This window comes from Wyeomyia smithii, chromosome 3, assembly GCF_029784165.1.
Source record: "Wyeomyia smithii strain HCP4-BCI-WySm-NY-G18 chromosome 3, ASM2978416v1, whole genome shotgun sequence".
Lineage (NCBI taxonomy): Eukaryota > Metazoa > Arthropoda > Insecta > Diptera > Culicidae > Wyeomyia > Wyeomyia smithii.
Window position 1 is genome coordinate 199,169,417 of NC_073696.1, and position 19,993 is coordinate 199,189,409.

Sequence of the window (19,993 nt, forward strand, 5' to 3'; positions counted from 1 at the left end):
TGAATATATAATTGCATTGAGGAAAGTTCGTGAAAATGTTATGGAGAAAAATATTATGAATTATTTTTTTTATTTAAATGTATCTTAAACTCATAATAAAAGATATTGAACTATTGAAGTGCGTTGTTCTACTTACTCTGTAACCTGTAACTCTGTAACCTTGCAAATATAGTTTGCAATCAGAATGTTCAACGAAAAAAACTAGTTATTTTACACATTTACGGCGATTTTTGCTTTTTTTTAGTTCATTATTTGCATAAAAACTAAGCAATATAAAATAACTGTAACAAAAAAGCTATCAACAAAAAAGTTGTCGTGATTCGACCGATTGAAATTTCGGCCTTCCATTAGTATTTTTTTTTCTTCATCTATTTCCATTAGTATTGATATACTTCAGCCGTTTGGATCCATCCCGTAAAAACCAAATCAGCCGTAGACAGATTTCTCGCTGAAGAAAAACGTATGGGGCTACTAGGAGATAAAATAGAACATTATCCTGAGGAACAATCATTGAACAACATTGTGCCATTGGAATTACTAAACAAAATAGTCCATGATCAGTGTTTGGCGTGAAAATCACCAATCATAAAATAATTTGAGCGATTTCTGGTGAGTTTTTGCATATTATCTTTAAAATATTTTTTGTGCTTACGTGTGGATAGAAATGGTAAATATGCTGCGGCAAGAAATAAAATTCCAAGTTTCGTTTCAGCTCCACTTCCAAGTTTTACGATGCTTGATTCGGTGATGGATTAACATTAACGCCAACGCCGGAAACCTGACATCTATCAAATCTATAAACCTCATAATTAGGATCATATTACCAAATTACCGAATTTGCTGTTTGGTCTGAAAAAAGTTTCAATAATCATTGCAATATGGAGAATTGAGAAACTTTTTTATTAGCTTTTAGTGAGCAAGTGTTCCAATTCAAAATTTTGATTGGATTATTCACAAACGTTGTTAAATTCTAATTTTGAAACAGATACAGTGGTAAAATTTGTTTTAATTTGAATTGCTTGTTCATAAAATCGAATATTTCCTATTTCATGAAAAAAAAGTAAACTGCCGTGGTCACAGGTCACAGGTAGTAAATATTAGAAAAAGTATTCTGAGTAGCGATGCTGACAGTCTTCACCACTGTATTTTTGTTTACCGCCATTTTTAGTTTACCCGCGCTACTAGCGGTATCCGAGAACTGCTGGGTAAACAATTAGACCTACCTACTACAACTGCAAGCAGACTACAACAAAAGTAGGTAGACTCAGAGGAGCTCGTAACCCTACTTAAAGCGTCGGAGAAACATGGAATGACCACATACAAAGTTTAAAGTTTATCTAGTAAACTGATATCTTATAAACTAACAGAGGAAGCAGTACAATGGATTTCAATCTACAGGAAGTTTTGGATGAAATATCCAGTGTGAATTTCATGTTAGATGAGTTTCACCGGTATAATATTATAACATCTAACTCGTCACCTGACAGTTACGATCGAATGTCGAGCGCATCATTGGAAGGATGTGATCTATCAAGTGACGAGCAATACGTCACATTAACACCCGTGCAGAGCCCCATAGTCATTGATGGTGCAGTTTCTGAGATACCAGACAGCAATGTTTACCAAATTCTGGTAGCGCCCAACTGGCAGGAAATCGGAAGCCAGAATGCAGGAAGTTACACTACGTTAGCATCAGTGGAATCATGCGGACAGGATTACAACTCAGCGTACAACCAAATATATGATCCTGTTAAACGAGAACCGAATATCGTCGAATACTTTTCAACATTTGTAGAAAGCCCTTCCGCGGTGTGCGATGAGAATCAGAAACCTGTTGATGGTTATGTAACCTATTCAATTGCTTCACCAGTCGAAGAAACTCCAACAGTTTCGTCCCAAAACCTAACAATTTCGGAGAGCACCGACGAACAATCCATTGAAGTACCTCAAAATAAACTACACCGTATGCCACGTAGGATAAATCGCTTCACATACGACACCAAACTGTATTGTAAGTTGTGCGAGAAGGAATTCGGCCGCAAAGCAAGCCTTCAACTACATAACGTCATTTACCATGCCAGTGCTCGACCATTTCGATGTGAAACCTGTGGCAAGTATTTCGTGACCGAGGCGCAGCTAGCAAAACATAAGTTGAACCACGACCCAAAGAACAAGAAATTTTCTTGCTCCCAATGCGAGAAGTCTTACGTTCATGAGAAGGACCGCGACCGACACTTTACGGCCCATCATGGAACGCCAGCTCATCAGTGTAAATATTGTCGTAAACGTTTCACCCGCCGAGATCATATGTTGGCTCACGAGCAGGCACATGAAGACCAAGGTTCAGTGGAGTTGCATCGGGGTCGCCGTCGTCGGAAGATGCCTGGTGGTAATGGAAAACTGATGGCAGCATATGAAATTCAAAATTAGATTCTTAGACGAAGTTTATTAAACTGATTTTTTAAATTAAACAAATAACTAGTTTACCTAGTATCTAGTGATTAAGCAATTATCTAGTGTAACAAATTGTACCGTTTAACAGTTATTTCAGTTTAATATATTTTACAGAAAACAAAAATATTTCTTTTCACTATTTTGGGTTTCCTATTTTCGCTTCAAAATTTGTCTATTAGTTCGTCTTTTTTGTTGTTCCAATTGCAAGTCCTCAAATAAATGCACAGTTAATGCGATATGTCAAAGTTTACTTTTTCGAAGATACCATAAAAAATTGGCTGAATTGGGGAATGGGTTAAACGGTATTTCTCCCATTTAACAAGAAGAAACATTTCACTGTGTCCCAAAATCGAAAATAGAAAGTTCCATTGAAACATTAAAAAATAATTGAAACAGTTTTTTTTTGCATTTCCTTGCTTGGCTGTTTATGGTTTAGGCTGTCACTGGTTGTCGCTGTCTAGAACTATTATGAGCGGCTCCGGCTGAAACAGGCTCTTATATAGGTCAAATAGCATATTTTAAATTGAAAGGTATATGATTCTGTCGACCGTGCTTGGGAAGCAATCATATAACGACCAATCAGAGGTCGAATTTTTCGTTTTGACAAGGCTTGACTATTTTCAATAGTACAATAGTTTGAATAATAAAATTACAACTATTTTCAATCGTGGAAGAATATTAGAAGATTTTCCAATCTATTGCTGCAAGAACGAAGGAAATTCATCGAATACGAACCGATTTGAAATTGGACATATTTTTCACTTTTTTCGGTTTTAAATTTTCATTTCACATGCCTATGTAGCCGAACTTCCTGAGAGAAGTATTCTACTTCAAAAATAAGTTAGACTTGTTTCAGAACTACTTCATTTCAGGTTTTGTTATTATAACTCATTCAGATTCAATTTTGTCATCAAAATTATATGGAAAAATACAAAATTGTATCAAAATATGTTATTTGTATCTCGCGTTGATAGGATTCTGTAATTTTTTAGTTATGCTCTTCTGGTCGGGTATGCGCTTCATAATTCCTTTTCAACTAACGTAACACTTATCAAATACAGTGCTTTTTCGATTCTATCAACAGTCGTTTTTATCACTACTTGTCAAATACACGCTCGATTTTCTCACACCTTTTTTTCGTTTTTATCACGCCATTTCAAAAAAAATCTAAATCAAGAATGTACATACCATGGAATGGGGTGAAATTGATCAGTTTTCATAATATTTTCCAATTAACTAGCTTCATGTACATTTTTCCCGAAATAGTATATATTTAAAACATGTAATGGTATGTGCTCTAGAACACCACTATGACTATTGGTAAAATTTCTATCGTCTACTTCATGAAATAAATTCGAGAATTCTATAAGGTACTATGACTTCCAGTTGAAGAAAGTGTAATTGAAACCAAATTTTCACTTGTGCCTTGTGCCCTTAGTGCATGTGTATATTTTTATGAACTCAATTCAATTGCTTATTTTTCTGGAAAGGACAAAAATTGTTATATTAAATTGAACGTCGTTTATATTCAGGTAAATATTTCATTCTTTCGAAATTCATCACATTAGAGTATTCTTCGCATCATTCCTATGTTGTTTTCCTCGCTAAAAACAGCGACAAATATATGAATATATCTGAAAATATTTGCAATCAAAACTGAAAAATGATTTTATTTTTTTGTTGCATACTTCTCATTACAAAATTTGGAATCTTACCAGAAAATAAAAAACTCAATTTTTCTAACCGGGAAATCAGCCTTGTTGGAATCAGACGATGGGTTGATTGAAGCTCTTTTTTTCCTGTTTAACAAGTGGTTAATGTGTAAATTTGTGTTGACAAAATTTATGTAAAGTAAAAGTTAAGCGAACTTTGTTCTGAAATGCCAGGACGAACCAAAAAAGCTTGCTTTGATGCGGCTACGAGGAAACGTGAGGCTTCTCCTCCGAGTGATTAAGAAAGCAATAGGTATGAAATTCTTTCTACTATAGGGGATCAAAAAATTTGAAGCTTCTCATTGTGAGCAAAATGCCGATATTGTGGTAATAGTTGCAAATTTTAAAGTTTTTCGTTCAGAACTTTCATCATTTCTGTCTGATGTCAAAGTTAATTTTCAAATTGGCCGCCGAGGCGAAATTCGTATTTTGGCCAAATCTTTTGAAGACCATAAGCATCTATTTCAGTATTTGACTGAAAAGATGTACAAGTTTTATACCTATGATGCCAAAAATGAGAGACCGTTAAAGGCTGTTTTGAAAGGTCCTTCAAACGACCAAACTATTGATGAAATTAAAGATTGTTTGACGGAATTACTTGGTTTTCCCCCAACCAAGTAATTTTGATGAAACGTAAATCAAACGCAAAATTTAACAATACTTCCCTTAAAATGGAAAAATGCCAAAGTCACTCCAATTTTTAAACCTGGAAAAATCCAGCTGAAGCATCAAGTTATCGTCCACTTAGTTTACACTCTTCTATAAGCAAACTTTTTGAAATAATGATTCTTAATAGAATTATGACACATATCAATGAAAATTAAATTTTTGCAAATGAGCAGTTTGGATTTCGCCATGGGCATTCGACTACTCATCAGTTACTTAGACTACTAATGTTACTAATGTTTTGAATGTATCTTGAAGCTTTCCAATGGTGATGTCAAATTTAAAATCAGTGGTTGCGAACTTACTCAAAAAACGTTTTTCTGATGAAATCCAAGATGGCGTCGACATCCAAGATGGCGGCCAGCTCTATCATTCAATATCAATATAAAATAACTGTAACAAAAAAGCTATCAACAAAAAAGTTGTCGTGATTCGACCGATTGAAATTTCGGCCTTCCATTAGTATTTTTTTTTCTTCATCTATTTCCATTAGTATTGATATACTTCAGCCGTTTGGATCCATCCCGTAAAAACCAAATCAGCCGTAGACAGATTTCTCGCTGAAAAAAAACGTATGGGGCTACTAGGAGATAAAATAGAACATTATCCTGAGGAACAATCATTGAACAACATTGTGCCATTGGAATTACTAAACAAAATAGTCCATGATCAGTGTTTGGCGTGAAAATCACCAATCATAAAATAATTTGAGCGATTTCTGGTGAGTTTTTGCATATTATCTTTAAAATATTTTTTGTGCTTACGTGTGGATAGAAATGGTAAATATGCTGCGGCAAGAAATAAAATTCCAAGTTTCGTTTCAACTCCACTTCCAAGTTTTACGATGCTTGATTCGGTGATGGATTAACATTGCAACGCCAACGCCGGAAACCTGACATCTATCAAATTTATAAACCTCATAATTAGGATCATATTACCAAATTACCGAATTTGCTGTTTGGTCTGAAAAAAGTTTCAATAATCATTGCAATATGGAGAATTGAGAAACTTTTTTATTAGCTTTTAGTGAGCAAGTGTTCCAATTCAAAATTTTGATTGGATTATTCACAAACGTTGTTAAATTCTAATTTTGAAACAGATACAGTGGTAAAATTTGTTTTAATTTGAATTGCTTGTTCATAAAATCGAATATTTCCTATTTCATGAAAATAAGTAAACTGCCGTGGTCACAGGTCACAGGTAGTAAATATTAGAAAAAGTATTCTGAGTAGCGATGCTGACAGTCTTCACCACTGTATTTTTGTTTACCGCCATTTTTAGTTTACCCGCGCTACTAGCGGTATCCGAGAACTGCTGGGTAAACAATTAGACCTACCTACTACAACTGCAAGCAGACTACAACAAAAGTAGGTAGACTCAGAGGAGCTCGTAACCCTACTTAAAGCGTCGGAGAAACATGTAATGACCACATACAAAGTTTAAAGTTTATCTAGTAAACTGTTATCTTATAAAATAGTTACAATATCAGAGGAAGCAGTACAATGGATTTCAATCTACAGGAAGTTTTGGATGAAATATCCAGTGTGAATTTCATGTTAGATGAGTTTCACCGGTATAATATTATAACACCTAACTCGTCACCTGACAGTTACGATCGAATGTCGAGCACATCATTGGAAGGATGTGATCTATCAAGTGACGAGCAATACGTCACATTAACACCCGTGCAGAGCCCCATAGTCATTGATGGTGCAGTTTCTGAGATACCAGACAGCAATGTTTACCAAATTCTGGTAGCGCCCAACTGGCAGGAAATCGGAAGCCAGAATGCAGGAAGTTACACTACGTTAGCATCAGTGGAATCATGCGGACAGGATTACAACTCAGCGTACAACCAAATATATGATCCTGTTAAACGAGAACCGAATATCGTCGAATACTTTTCAACATTTGTAGAAAGCCCTTCCGCGGTGTGCGATGAGAATCAGAAACCTGTTGATGGTTATGTAACCTATTCAATTGCTTCACCAGTCGAAGAAACTCCAACAGTTTCGTCCCAAAACCTAACAATTTCGGAGAGCACCGACGAACAATCCATTGAAGTACCTCAAAATAAACTACACCGTATGCCACGTAGGATAAATCGCTTCACATACGACACCAAACTGTATTGTAAGTTGTGCGAGAAGGAATTCGGCCGCAAAGCAAGCCTTCAACTACATAACGTCATTTACCATGCCAGTGCTCGACCATTTCGATGTGAAACCTGTGGCAAGTATTTCGTGACCGAGGCGCAGCTAGCAAAACATAAGTTGAACCACGACCCAAAGAACAAGAAATTTTCTTGCTCCCAATGCGAGAAGTCTTACGTTCATGTGAAGGACCGCGACCGACACTTTACGGCCCATCATGGAACGCCAGCTCATCAGTGTAAATATTGTCGTAAACGTTTCACCCGCCGAGATCATATGTTGGCTCACGAGCAGGCACATGAAGACCAAGGTTCAGTGGAGTTGCATCGGGGTCGCCGTCGTCGGAAGATGCCTGGTGGTAATGGAAAACTGATGGCAGCATATGAAATTCAAAATTAGATTCTTAGACGAAGTTTGTTAAACTGATGTTTTAAATTAAACAAATAACTAGTTTACCTAGTATCTAGTGATTAAGCAATTATCTAGTGTAACAAATTGTACCGTTTAACAGTTATTTCAGTTTAATATATTTTACAGAAAACAAAAATATTTCTTTTCACTATTTTGGGTTTCCTATTTTCGCTTCAAAATTTGTCTATTAGTTCGTCTTTTTTGTTGTTCCAATTGCAAGTCCTCAAATAAATGCACAGTTAATGCGATATGTCAAAGTTTACTTTTTCGAAGATACCATAAAAAATTGGCTGAATTGGGGAATGGGTTAAACGGTATTTCTCCCATTTAACAAGAAGAAACATTTCACTGTGTCCCAAAATCGAAAATAGAAAGTTCCATTGAAACATTAAAAAATAATTGAAACAGTTTTTTTTTGCATTTCCTTGCTTGGCTGTGTATGGTTTAGGCATTTTGTGTCAAATACAAATTCTCTGATTTCCTAACTCGTTCGAGTAGGTACTGCTTTTCTGACCCAAAATCATAAGTACATGTGACATAGCTTTGTTTAGTTCTAGAAACGATTGTCACGGATATATAAAAACGTTGATGTTATTTTTATTCGAATGAAAATTTCTAAAATATCAGGAACAGGAACCTAAATACAGTTCGTGCAGGTTGGATATCTAACGTCTTCGGTAGCGGTTTTATTCGGCAGGTTTTTGCATAAAACTGCTGCAGAAAACCTACCGAAGAAAATCACTGCCTAAGTCGTTCGATATCCTATTTCGTGGCCTCCCAGTTAGTTTCGGTGAACGAAGCTGGTCCATCGAGCAAGCCGTCGTATAGTCGAATCTCGGCAGAAAGAGTAATAGCTGAGTTTCCTAAATTTCCAATGCTGGGCGATTCTATAAGAGTATGTAAGCGTATTTTGTTTATTTTTTCAATGATTTCGTGAAAATTGGGTGTTTAATCCGTGCATTCTTCGTGAACATCGGCTTAATGAGATGAATAATGGAACAAATACCCTAATCAAAAATGATTAGGGATTGTTCAGTTCTGTTTGGTGAACAACAAAATTTAGCGCTCAAACGACGACATACCGGCCGTGAAGCTGGATTATGGGCAGCTTTCTGGAATTTTTTTTTATAAAGCCACTGCTACACGGTGATGTCCCTAACAAGTTCAAATTCGTGTTTGAGCTGCGTACAAAAAACCAGGACTTCGGATCGCAAGATGTACAATCGGGAGTATCTGAAAACGTATTCTTCGTAATTTTGAAATGGGCCTGAGTTGGCAATCTGCTACTACCGCGTAGAAGTACTACAGTGGCATTAAAACACCGGGGTGGATTTCATCGAGAAGGATGTAAATCCTCTCAACTGCTCTCAATTTCACCCAATTGAGAAACTTTTGGCAATTGTCAAACACATTATGAAGAACAACCGAAAGGTGGTTTGTGATGCAACAGACACGAAGAAATGATAGAACAAAATGATCGCTCAGCTCAGATTATCTAACAGGATGTCCAAAATGTGAGCCATGTATAGAACTTTACTTTAAAATGCAAGAAATTGAAACGGCAAAACTTCACTGATAGTTCTAAAAATAACCTCACTTTTCCGGATTATGCAGGATGAAATCAAATTCTCTGATAATTACAGGTTCTTTCAGGCGCTAGACATCCTGTGTACAGTTAAGCAAAAGAAGTGGGAGATTCATAGATTGCTTTTTGTGGTTGCGTATTTGCTTTGTAGCAATACGTGATGAAAATTTGATTGGGTTATGCGTAGTTTGAGGATTAGAACATATTTTAATACATTTTTACGCCAAATAGTGTTGGTTGGATGCGGTTTGCAACCCTTGGAGCGATTTCCCGAGAAATACCTTTTATTGATTCCCGGGATTCCAGAGTTCCTCGAAAAATTTCTCATGATTGACTACATTTTCTTATACAATAGTGCAATAATACCCTAACAAAACGAAATAATAATAATTTCGCCTTAAAAAGTCCGTACCAAATATAGCAAATATTTTCCTCCTCTAATAAAAACACTACGCTTTCACTTCAACAAACTGAAAGAATTGTTGTTTCTATTGAAATGTATCAAGCGCTAGAGTCGGTGGTTTGAAAGCATTCTAGAAATCAAACAACAACAGTGATTTAGCGGACTTAAGCGAAGTTTGAGGGGGGCAAGTTACATTATTTGGGCCCAACGGAAAATTGTCAGCAAATCTGAAGCGATTGTTTGACGAAACGAAGACCCTGATACCTCCTCTTCTGCTAATCATTGCAGTAGAAATCGATCGCGAATTTCTGTTGTGAATTTGAATATGCTTTGTTAATTTTTTAACTCGTCTTTCATGCAACTGATAGAGAAATATTATTCAATTTTGTTACCCTTTATTAGCATTTTTAGCTTAGACTTTATCATCCCCGGGTCCCGGGAATATTGCAAACCCTTACGCGAATATCTCAGATCCTGGCTAGTGTGTTCCAAAAGTTCGTATTCAAAATTTTCTACTGTTAAAGTTATCCTAACTTTTGCTTTTGCTATATTTTAAACATAGTATTATTTCATATATTCCAGCTGAATTATCAATACCAACGGAGCATTTCCACAAAAAATTGTCCCAGTTTTAATATATTCCTTAAATTATCATTTTTGATTTGGCTGAAGCTTTGCATGAACGTTTCTATTGGCAAAAGATGCCATTTTGAGCTATTGGTTTATTTTTTTTGGAACACAACTCATTTGCGAGAAGCCATAGATAAATGCTGTTTTGGAAAGTTATTGGTGATTACAATTATTTTTAGGGCCAAAATGGCTTGTTTGATCGGTGTGACGTTTCTGACAAAGTTGTAGATAATGGTTTTGTCTTTCCGAAAAAATATACACTCTAAAAAAATATTTATTTTTGAAAAATAGTTAAAAGAAAACTTAAAAACCAATTAACTTAAAAACTTCGAAAGAATACCGATCATACAAAATCAAGAAAATAGAGTTTATGATTTTTTTGAAAAAAAAAATTTTGTTTTAAATTTGTTTTCAAGGGGCATATTTTGTTTTTGGAAGGACAAAATTGTTATCTTAAAAACGGTTTGTTTGATTGGCATAGTCTCTTTGGCAAAGTTGTAGATAATAATTTTGTCCTTCCATAAAAATATGCACCCTGTGAAAAAAAAAATCAAAAATGGTCGATTAAATTGGTTGCCCATTTTTTCTATGGAATTGCTCAATATGTAAAATATTAAATGAAAAGTTGTAAGATTATACTGGTTGGTACACTAGAGCTCAAACTCATAAAAAGAAACATCAGTATAGCTTTTCAACTGTTCTATTTTCGCGACGGTTAGAGCAGCAAATTTCACAGGAACGCACATGAGACTTAATCAATTGAAAACCTGATCAGAAGTCAAAAAACCTGAAATCCATTAACCATGTTCTGAATAGTTTCATTTTGAAGTGTGAAACTTACTAAATCAGCTTATGAGCATCCAGAAGTTGTGTTATCCTTTGTTACATGTGGTTGAAACCGATCAAATTTAACCTTTTTGTTGTTGCATTCGATGCTCCAATACCGTTTATTGTTATATATAAAAAATACTACAAGGTGTACAACCCTAGGGGTTGGATGAAATGGTGACGTAGGACAAATATTGATTCAAACTCTCTTTTTTTGTAAGACTTGGACCACTGCGACCATTATTTTGATCTTTTGTGGTATTCAAACTCTCTTAACATATTTCACTTCGCCTGGTATACACCGTGTATTTCGAACAGGTATAAGGGCTCCATTTGCTATCGTGTTAAGGAAAAGAATGAAGTTGAAATTTCTACACGCAGTCTTTTGTATCGAGTTAAGCGTAGATTTTTGCATTGAAGGCGTGGCCACGCAGTTTCGAGAAAGAGAAACGAAACAAAACACTTTGTTGAGTCAGAATATGTAGGCAGTGGATTATATTTGTTGTTCATTTTCTGGGCTATCCCGGACTACCCTTTTTCTGTCCCGGACAGTCCGCGAATGAAACAGAGTGCAGTTTTGAAGACACCAACACATTCACACATATGTGTCAAAATAGAAGAAAAAACGTGTCAAAATCGGTTTGCTTTGAAAATTGTTCTTCGTGTGTCAAACATCAGGTAGGATTTTATTTATTTTATTTTGTTATTTTGTCATTTTCAGTAAATTGGCAAATTTTTCGTACAGTAGCACAAACGCGACAAAAAGACAATGGCGATAATGACTAAAACAAAAGTGACACACAACAAACGAATTCGACATTGAATATTATATAAGCATAAAAATGTTGTTAATGAGATTTTTTATAACTCTATATGTTTCTAGTTAAACTGGTAGTTTCAAATCATTCAAACCAATCTGAACTCAAGAGTCATATCATTTGAAAATCATTGGAAAACTTCATATTTTCAATTTCCGGCAGTGTTTTGACCATGGTTTTAAGAATATATCTGTGTCATGTGATGGATAAGTGTTCTGCAAAGCGAATTGAAGACAAATTCACAAGTAATTCTAAATATTATTACCAGCGATGTTGACATAGATATATCAAAGTTCGCAGAGTACATTCTTAAGGCTGCTCAGTTTTACATTCGGCTTTTCCCTTGGCATCCAATGGCTCTGATTAATACTGATTCTTTGGATTTTTCTAAGTGCTATGATTGATTGATACACAACTATATTAACCCCGAATCTCGAAAATCTAAAGAATCTAAAAAAAATATTTATAGTTCATTAATAAAGGTTCAGTCATTTATTGTTGAAAAGAAACAATTGCGCATACGGTCTTAATTAACTATGATTGGATATGGACCACATTTTTAAGAAAAGTAACATATTACTCAAAGGTAGGTTATTCCACGAAAATTTTCAGTAACAACTATTTTTTATCCTTTGAAATACTTTTGATCAGGTTTGATGCTTTAAGTGCTCCACTGTGGAACGGTAAAAAATATAAACTTTCTTTTTTCAGTGCGTCTTGAACTGTCCTATAGATCAGACGTGTTTTCGGTTGCTTGTAGACTGGTCTTTGAATGCCTCTTTCTCGGACAATTCGAGGTATGTGCAGCGAAAATATATTTGATATTTTGCCTGAGCAAGAAGCTGGTGAAATGGAAGATATTGCTAATCTATACAAAAGTTATTTTTTTTTAAAAAGTAAAAAGTTCCGCCTATTGTGGTAACTGAGAAAAAAGTTTGGCGGAGGTGAAAAGCATATCACCCAATGCCGTTTTTGCCAACGTTATGGCCATGGCTCAAAATTCTGTAACATGGACTAAAAATGCCTCATTCGTGGAGACTCGTCTCACAAAAAGGACACATGTCCTGGGAAAGAGAGTAAAAATTTTCGCTGTGCGAATTGTAACGGCAACCATATGTCAAACTTTTATCAATGCCCGTTTAGTAATAGGCCGGTAAACAAAATTCAATTTCCCAATCAAAACAAAATTTTCCAATTGTACCAGTAGTACCGCCTTTTGCATACCCGTTAAACGTACCCACAGGTAACAGGTAGTTCGAACAATATTTCGCCTGATGTAGGTAGTTCGATAATTACCGTTAATATGGGGGTAAACAAAACACGGTAGAAAATAAAAAACATTGATTACCCCAGCTAATATTGCTACCGAAAATGTTTTTGTTGATGACACCTGCCTGAGGCCTATTACAGCAGGTAAACTTTCTTTTCTGCAACAGACAATGTTCGATCTTATGAACGCTATGCTGCAGGCAAATTCCATGTTTGAATTCAAATTGGAACAAATTTTACACTTGTTTCTAATTTAAAATTTAGCAATGATTTTGAATAAAACAATCAAAATTTTTAATTGGAAGGCTCGCTCATTGAAGGCCAATGAGAATGAGCTCTTTAATTTTTTAACAGTAAATAATGTGCATATTGCAATAATTACTGAAACATTTTTGAAACCAAACATCAAATTAAAATATGATCCCAATTACGTGGTTCATAAATATGATAGGATTCAGGGTTCCAGCGGTGGAGTTGCTATTGTAATCCATCGCCGAATCAAACAGCGTAACCCATCTTGAGACGAAAGTTATTGAAACTTTGGAAATTGAAGTTCAAACTGAACTTGGGATTTTATTTTTTGCCGCAGCATATTTACCATTCCAATGCACACGCGAGCACAAAAATTATTTTAAAGGTGATTTACAAAAACTCACCAGAAACCGTTCAAAACTTTTTATAGTTGACGATTTTAACGCTAAACATCATGGAATCATTCTCAAAGTAATTCCAATGGCAAAATTTTATTTAATGATTGTTCCTCAAGACACTATTCTATTTTGTCTCCGAATAGTCCTACATGTTTTTCTTCTGTAAGAAATCCATCAACAATCGATTTGGTGCTGACAGATCAAAGTCATGTATGTAGTGAATTGATCACACAGGCTGATTTTGATTCTGACCATCTTCCAATAACTTTTTCTATATCACATGAATCAGTTTTAAACCCTATGAGCTATGTTTTTAATTATCACAAGGCCAATTGGGAAAGATAAATAGCTCATATTGAGAGTAATTTAAATAATGAGCTGGTCCAATTGAAAATGAAGACACACGTCAATTCGATTTAATTTCTTCCCAGAATTTTTTACTGCAGAAATTATTGAAACTAACTTGAATGAAGTTAAATCAATTATTGAAAATTTCAAATCTTTAATATATTAATCAAACATCTCCCTGAGAGCACAATGGAATTTTTAGTGAAAATTTTCAATTGCTGCTTCAAAATTGCATATTTTCCCAAATTATGGAAAAATGCAAAAATTACACCAATTTTAAAGCCGGATAAGAATCCAGCTGAAGTTTCAAGTTATCGACCAATCAGTTTGCTTTCTTCAATAAGCAAACTGTTTGAGAGAATTATTATTAACAGCATGATGTCACACATCAACGAAAATTCAATTTTTGCAGATGAACAGTTTGGATTTCGCCATGGGCATTTCACTACTCATCAATTCCTCAGAGTTACAAATATGATACGAGCTAACAAATCTGAAGGTTGTTCCACTGGAACTGCTCTTTTAGGCATAGAAAAAGCATTCGACAGTATTTGGCATAAAGGTTTGATTGCAAAATTGTAAACTTTCAATTTTCCAATTTTTATATTTGAAATTAAAAAAAATATATATATCTGATCGATTCTAGTTGTAAAAAAGTCTTCGTTCATATGCAGTCGATTGCAAAAAAGTTTAGATATTTTTTCTTCCTACTTGCAAAAGTGGAAAATCTTTTCCAATGCTTCTAAAACTCATTTGATAATTTTACCTCATAAAACTTGGGGTTCTTTCCTCAAGCCAAACAAAAATCACGTTGTCAAGATGAATGGTTTTTTTAAGTTAAGTCTGACAAAGTTAAGTACATGGGACTAATTTACGATAAAAAACTCATTTTCGAACAGCACATTGAGAGTATACAAGCAAAGTGCATCAAATATACGAGATGTTTATATCCTCTAATTAACAGGAACTCTAAACTTTGTTTGAAGAATAAAGTTTTGATTTACAAAAAAATTTTCTGACCAGCAATGCTTTATGTTGTACCGATCTGGTCAAGTTTCATGTTCAACAAGGAGAAAAACGCTCCAAAGGATTCAGAACAATCTGGAAATTATTTTTAAGCATCCTCCTTGGTTTGGTACACTCGAATTACACTTACTGGTCTTAAGACATTAGAAGCTATGTCAAATAAAATTATTAACAATTTTCGACAAAAATCGTTGCAATCTCCAATTGCTACGATAAGCTCTCTTTATAGCCAATGAGTTAGTAATTGAGTTAGTTGTAAGTTTACTTCGTTTTTTTGACAAATAGGTTAAAATCCCTACGAAAGATAAGTCCTAATCGCGAAAGCAAACAAATCTTAACAATTAAAATCAGAATTTTTCTAACATTGTTGAGAAGTCACCATTTGTGGTTGGACACACATACTCATTATTTACTAAGATTTATCATAAACACTCAAGTTACTTACAACCCCCCTTATTAAAAAAATCTTCCTTTTTTGTTCTTCAGTTTAAGTTCTAGGGCATTTTTTTCACTTGAGCTCTAGGGCAAAACCTGTGTTGGGCAGTGTTGTTTTATGTATGTTACTGTGCACAATTTCTACTTCATCCAGGAGCAAATTGAACCTTGGTTTTCAAGCGAACAAGTTAACACATTCATATTCAAAGGAAATCAGTCTAGCATAGTCCAATATATTGACAACTGAAAACCCATTTAGTGACAAATATGTTATTATGGCCAAATGAATAAATCAATTGTTGGTAGTTAAGATGATGTAACCGAAATTAATAATATATATAGTACCTGCTTAACGAAATAGAGAATACAGCGCATATTGAAGAATTTAGCTTCGCTACCTACTGCTTGTAGCAAACATCAACAAAAGTAGGTAGGCTCAGGGATGTTCGTAACCGTACTTAAAGCGCCGGTCAATCATCAAATGTCAACATACAGAGTTTAAAGTTTATCTAGTGAACATCACTGTTGTATTCAAAACTTATACGGCGCCAGTTAATAAAACATCAGAGGAAGCAACAGAATGGATCTGAGTCTACAAGAAATTCTAGAAGATTTATCCAGTGTTGACATGCCGTCCATCATACCAAATTTCAATTCCATATTGGATGATCTTCGACGATTTGATATTCCAACACCGGAGTCGTCACCTAACAGTTACGATGGAATGTCGAGCGCAACGTCACCCAGGGAACAACAATACGTTACGTTGACACCCCCGCAAAGTCCTTTGGAAATCTACGATGCAGCAGCTGTGATACCAGGAATTGAGGATGTTACAATCTGGCAAGATTCCGGAAACTCGAGTATGGGAAGTTATGCTACGACGACAACAGAGGAGCCCTACGGACAGGATGTTACACATCAACCGAGTATCATCGAGTATTTTTCATCATTTGCACAAGAGATTTCGTCGTCGTGCGATGTGACTCAGGAACCTATTTACATAACCTGGTCAGTTGTTTTGCCAGTCGAAGAGGCTCCACCAGTTTCGGCCACATCACAAACTCAACAACTCATCGAAGTGCCCCAGAATGAGCTGCAGAGTAAACCGCAAAGGACGGCCCACATTACCTACGGTACTGAATTATACTGTAAGCAGTGCAATAAGGAATTCGGCCGCAAGGGGAGTCTTCAACAGCATATCCGCAGGTTTCATGCCAGCGAACGGCCATTTCGATGTGGAACCTGTGGCAAGAGATTTGTGACCGAGGAACAGTTAGCAAAACATAAGCTGAGGCATGATCCCAAAAATAGGCAATTTCCCTGCCCGCAATGCGAGAAGTCCTACGCTCATGTGAAGGACCGCGACCGACACTTTGACGCCCATCATGGAACGCCAGCTCATCAGTGCAAGTACTGTGGGAAGCGTTTCACACGTCGGGATCACTTGTTGGCTCACGAGCAGGCTCATGAAAAGCAGGGTTTGATGGAGTTGCAACGTGGTCGCCGTCGTCGGAAGGTGCCTGGCGGCAATGGAGTGCTTATGCCAATAGATGTATGAAATTTGTAAAATTTAACCTAAGTTTGTAGCAAATTGTATCTGTAAATTAAGCAGTTTTAGCTCAACCAGTGATTATTTGTAATTAATTTTAAAGAATAGCTGACTTTTGTAATTTTATTTCATATGAAAATACAATAATACAAACAAATCAAAATCAATTGTTTTTTAAATGTTCCGGTAAACAATGTGCAGGTTTTTGTTCCTGTATAGTTTTCCATTTCTCTTTGTTTTGTTTGTTGTTCTTCAAGGGGGGACCCAACTCTGGAAAGTGGAAATTTTGTTTTAGCATGTAAAAATGGATTATGTGATTTGTTATATTTTTGATATCTGAATTTTTCAATTTCATATTAGACAGTGATTTTTAATGAATTTTTTTCACTTAAATGACCGCCTTTTTGTCAATTTTTGGAATTTTCAAAAATTATGTAACAAGTTAGATAATCCATTTTTAGGGGTAAGCCCAGCCCCCTAAGGAAAATGATTCTTTAGTAGCACTTGATGGCAAATATTGTTATATTTCTTTCACAGAATCATTACCCAGATTGTGTTCTACAATATATGAAAGCTTTCAGTACTTTCAAACTGTTATTTTACAAGGAATAGTGAAGTTTTGAAACCCAGATAAAAACGACGTTTAGCAACCAGTGCCAGGGTGAAACCGGCACCTCTTGGGGGTAACATCGGCACCTAAGTTTGTTTATTTGATTTATTAGCTCTACCAACAGACATTTTAAGTTATTAATATATAAAACATTACGAAACAGAGATATAAATCTTGTACGTAAAACTTGATGCGATAAATGAAAGTCGGAAGCAGATGACACCCGGTTGAAGGCTCGTTGAATACCAATGATGGCACTGTTTGCGGTGTAGTTGGTACGACGAAAAGGCAGTTGCAACGCATAAGACCTCCGCAGGGTTCTGGATGGCGCGTTTAGGTTGATCAGGCGAAGAATGGTCGGGCTGTCAATCCGTGAAGTCAAAACATCTGAAACTACCATGGTGCGAGCTGTTTCTCGGCGAAGCTGAAGAGTATCGAGCTGGAGAAGCTGGCAGCGATCCTCGTATCGGGTGTTACGCATGGGTTGCCGCCAGGGAAGCATTCTAAGAGCATAGCGTACGAAACGGCGCTGGATGCTTTCAATGCGGTGGATTGCATTATTGTAGTGAGGAATCCAGACAGTAGAGCGAAATTCCAATGAGGACCGAACAAGCGAGCAATAGAGTGTTGTTATACATTGTATGTTTCTGAAATCCCGCGTCATGCGGCAAATCATTCCCAGTTGTCGAGCGGCTTTAGCAACAATAAACGATATATGTTGCTTAAATGTCAGTTTGGTATCGAGGAAGACTCCAAGATCTTTGACGTGATCGACTCGCTGTATTGAAGACCCATCTAACTTGTAATCGAAGTGTAGCGGACGGTGTTTTCTAGTAAACGTTATTACTGAGCATTTTGTAGGGTTGAGTACCATGCAGTTTAACTTGCACCAACGTGCAAATATGTTGAGTTGTTGTTGGAGATAAGTGGCGTCTTCCAAGTTTTTGATTTCGTTGAACAGCTTCAAATCGTCAGCGAACGCAAGACGAGGACATTTTAACAAATGATGTACATCATTAAAATACAACAGAAACACCAATGGGCCAAGATGACTACCTTGGGCAATTCCGGAAGTAGCGACAAATGGTTTGGAAATTTCGTCGCCGATTTTCACTCTGAGAGTTCGTCCCAGCAAATAGGATTCTAACCAGCCAAGCAAGTTGCCGCTGAACCCGTATCGATCAAGTTTGGCAACGGTGATTTGATGGTTTACTTTGTCGGAGGCAGCCGAGAGGTCCGTGTAGATAACGTCGGTTTGATGTCGGTGATCAAAGCTGTCGAACGCGTAGTTAGTCAAGCAGAGCAGGTTTGTAGCACAGGAGCGCTTGGGAAAGAATCCGTGTTGATCGTCCGAAATAGTGCTTTGACAATGTGAGAAAATAGGTTGAAGGACGACTAGCTCAAATAGCTTTGAAGTTGCACACAAAGCAGAAATGCCTCGATAGTTATCTATCTTCGAGCGATCGCCTTTTTTATGCACCGGAAATAGAAAGGCCTGTTTCCAGGTTGTAGGAAATTTACCAGTAGCCAGCGACAAACGAAACAAGTGGGTAAGCGGTGTGAGCAATCCAGCAATGCAGTTTTTTAGTAGTGTAGCTGGGATTCCATCCGGGCCCGGAGAGTACGTGTGTTTCAATTTTCTTGCAGCGGCAAGGATTGCATTATCGTCGATGTTGATCGAAGCCATGGAGTGCCCAGGGAAAGGGACGTTATTAGCAGCATCAGAAATTTCACCATCTGTTGGTGTTTCGTTGCTGAATACGCTTGAAAATTTAACAGCGAACATTCGGCAAATAGCGGCAACATTACTTGCTTTCTCACCAGCCAATTCCATCGTGGATAGTAAGCCTGACTCCTTTTGTTGTTCGTTGACAAAGTTCCAGAATTTTTTCGGATCTGCTCTCAGTTTGCCTTCTATATAACGTCTGTAGTTCGAGTAGCACCGTCGACGAAGTCTTTTGTACTCGTAGTTCAGCTGTCGGTAATGATCGCGAAGGAAAAGAGCGCCAGTCGCTGAGAACCTCCTTAACGCGGATTTTTTTAACGTTTTTAAGCGACGCAATTCCGCTGATTGCCATGGACGATATTTATGCGATCGGCTTCGTGTTTTTGGCACAAACGCATCTATTAGGCCGTTTAAAACGGAAGAAAAATCGTAAACAGCCGAATCGATATCCGTTGGATTTAGATTGCCAATCCAATCAACTGTTAGCAGCGCGTTAAACAAACCGTCGAAGTCGGCGCGCCGAAAATTAAAATTTAACCGAGTAGGAGGCTCCCGATACTCGACTTTAAATCGATCGTTAAGCGACAAAACAAGTGCCGGGTGGTGAGCAACGTTTTTTTACGAGAGGATCAGGTGCGAGAGCTAGCAGTGGTGCCGTATCATTAATGCTGACGAAGCAAAGATCTAGGCAACGCCCATTCTCGTTTGCATTACAGT

At 36.5% G+C, this 19,993-nt stretch overlaps 4 protein-coding genes across 5 annotated transcripts in view; all 4 read left to right on the top strand.

The window, feature by feature from the left end:
* Positions 1-19,993, top strand: part of LOC129732306 (protein tincar) — a 414,177-nt gene that overhangs the window by 113,932 nt on the left and 280,252 nt on the right. Inside the window, exon 1 of one of the 2 annotated variants that reach the window (XM_055693092.1) lies at positions 5,536-5,553. The exons of the other annotated variant lie outside the window; for it this stretch is intronic. The gene's annotated coding sequence lies outside the window, so the exon portion shown is untranslated. Of the gene's footprint in view, positions 1-5,535; positions 5,554-19,993 lie in introns of those variants that run through there. 2 annotated transcript variants of the gene reach the window in all.
* On the top strand, positions 1,014-2,430 carry LOC129728994 (zinc finger protein 681-like). The gene is made up of 2 exons (XM_055687467.1): positions 1,014-1,087; positions 1,169-2,430. Exon 2 carries the CDS (start codon positions 1,381-1,383, stop codon positions 2,428-2,430), a length of 1,050 nt encoding a protein of 349 aa, XP_055543442.1. The 5' UTR covers positions 1,014-1,087; positions 1,169-1,380.
* LOC129728997 (zinc finger protein 681-like) lies at positions 6,335-7,384 on the top strand. Its single transcript, XM_055687469.1, has one exon. It carries the CDS (start codon positions 6,335-6,337, stop codon positions 7,382-7,384), a length of 1,050 nt encoding a protein of 349 aa, XP_055543444.1.
* Positions 15,969-16,949, top strand: LOC129728998 (zinc finger protein OBI1-like). Its single transcript, XM_055687470.1, has one exon. It carries the CDS (start codon positions 15,969-15,971, stop codon positions 16,947-16,949), a length of 981 nt encoding a protein of 326 aa, XP_055543445.1.

What these genes read in the sequence shown, in the direction of transcription:
- LOC129728994 (XM_055687467.1), top strand. Translation starts at nt 1,381, where the DNA reads ATGGATTTCAATCTACAGGAAGTTTTGGATGAAATATCCAGTGTGAAT.
- LOC129728997 (XM_055687469.1), top strand. Translation starts at nt 6,335, where the DNA reads ATGGATTTCAATCTACAGGAAGTTTTGGATGAAATATCCAGTGTGAAT.
- LOC129728998 (XM_055687470.1), top strand. Translation starts at nt 15,969, where the DNA reads ATGGATCTGAGTCTACAAGAAATTCTAGAAGATTTATCCAGTGTTGAC.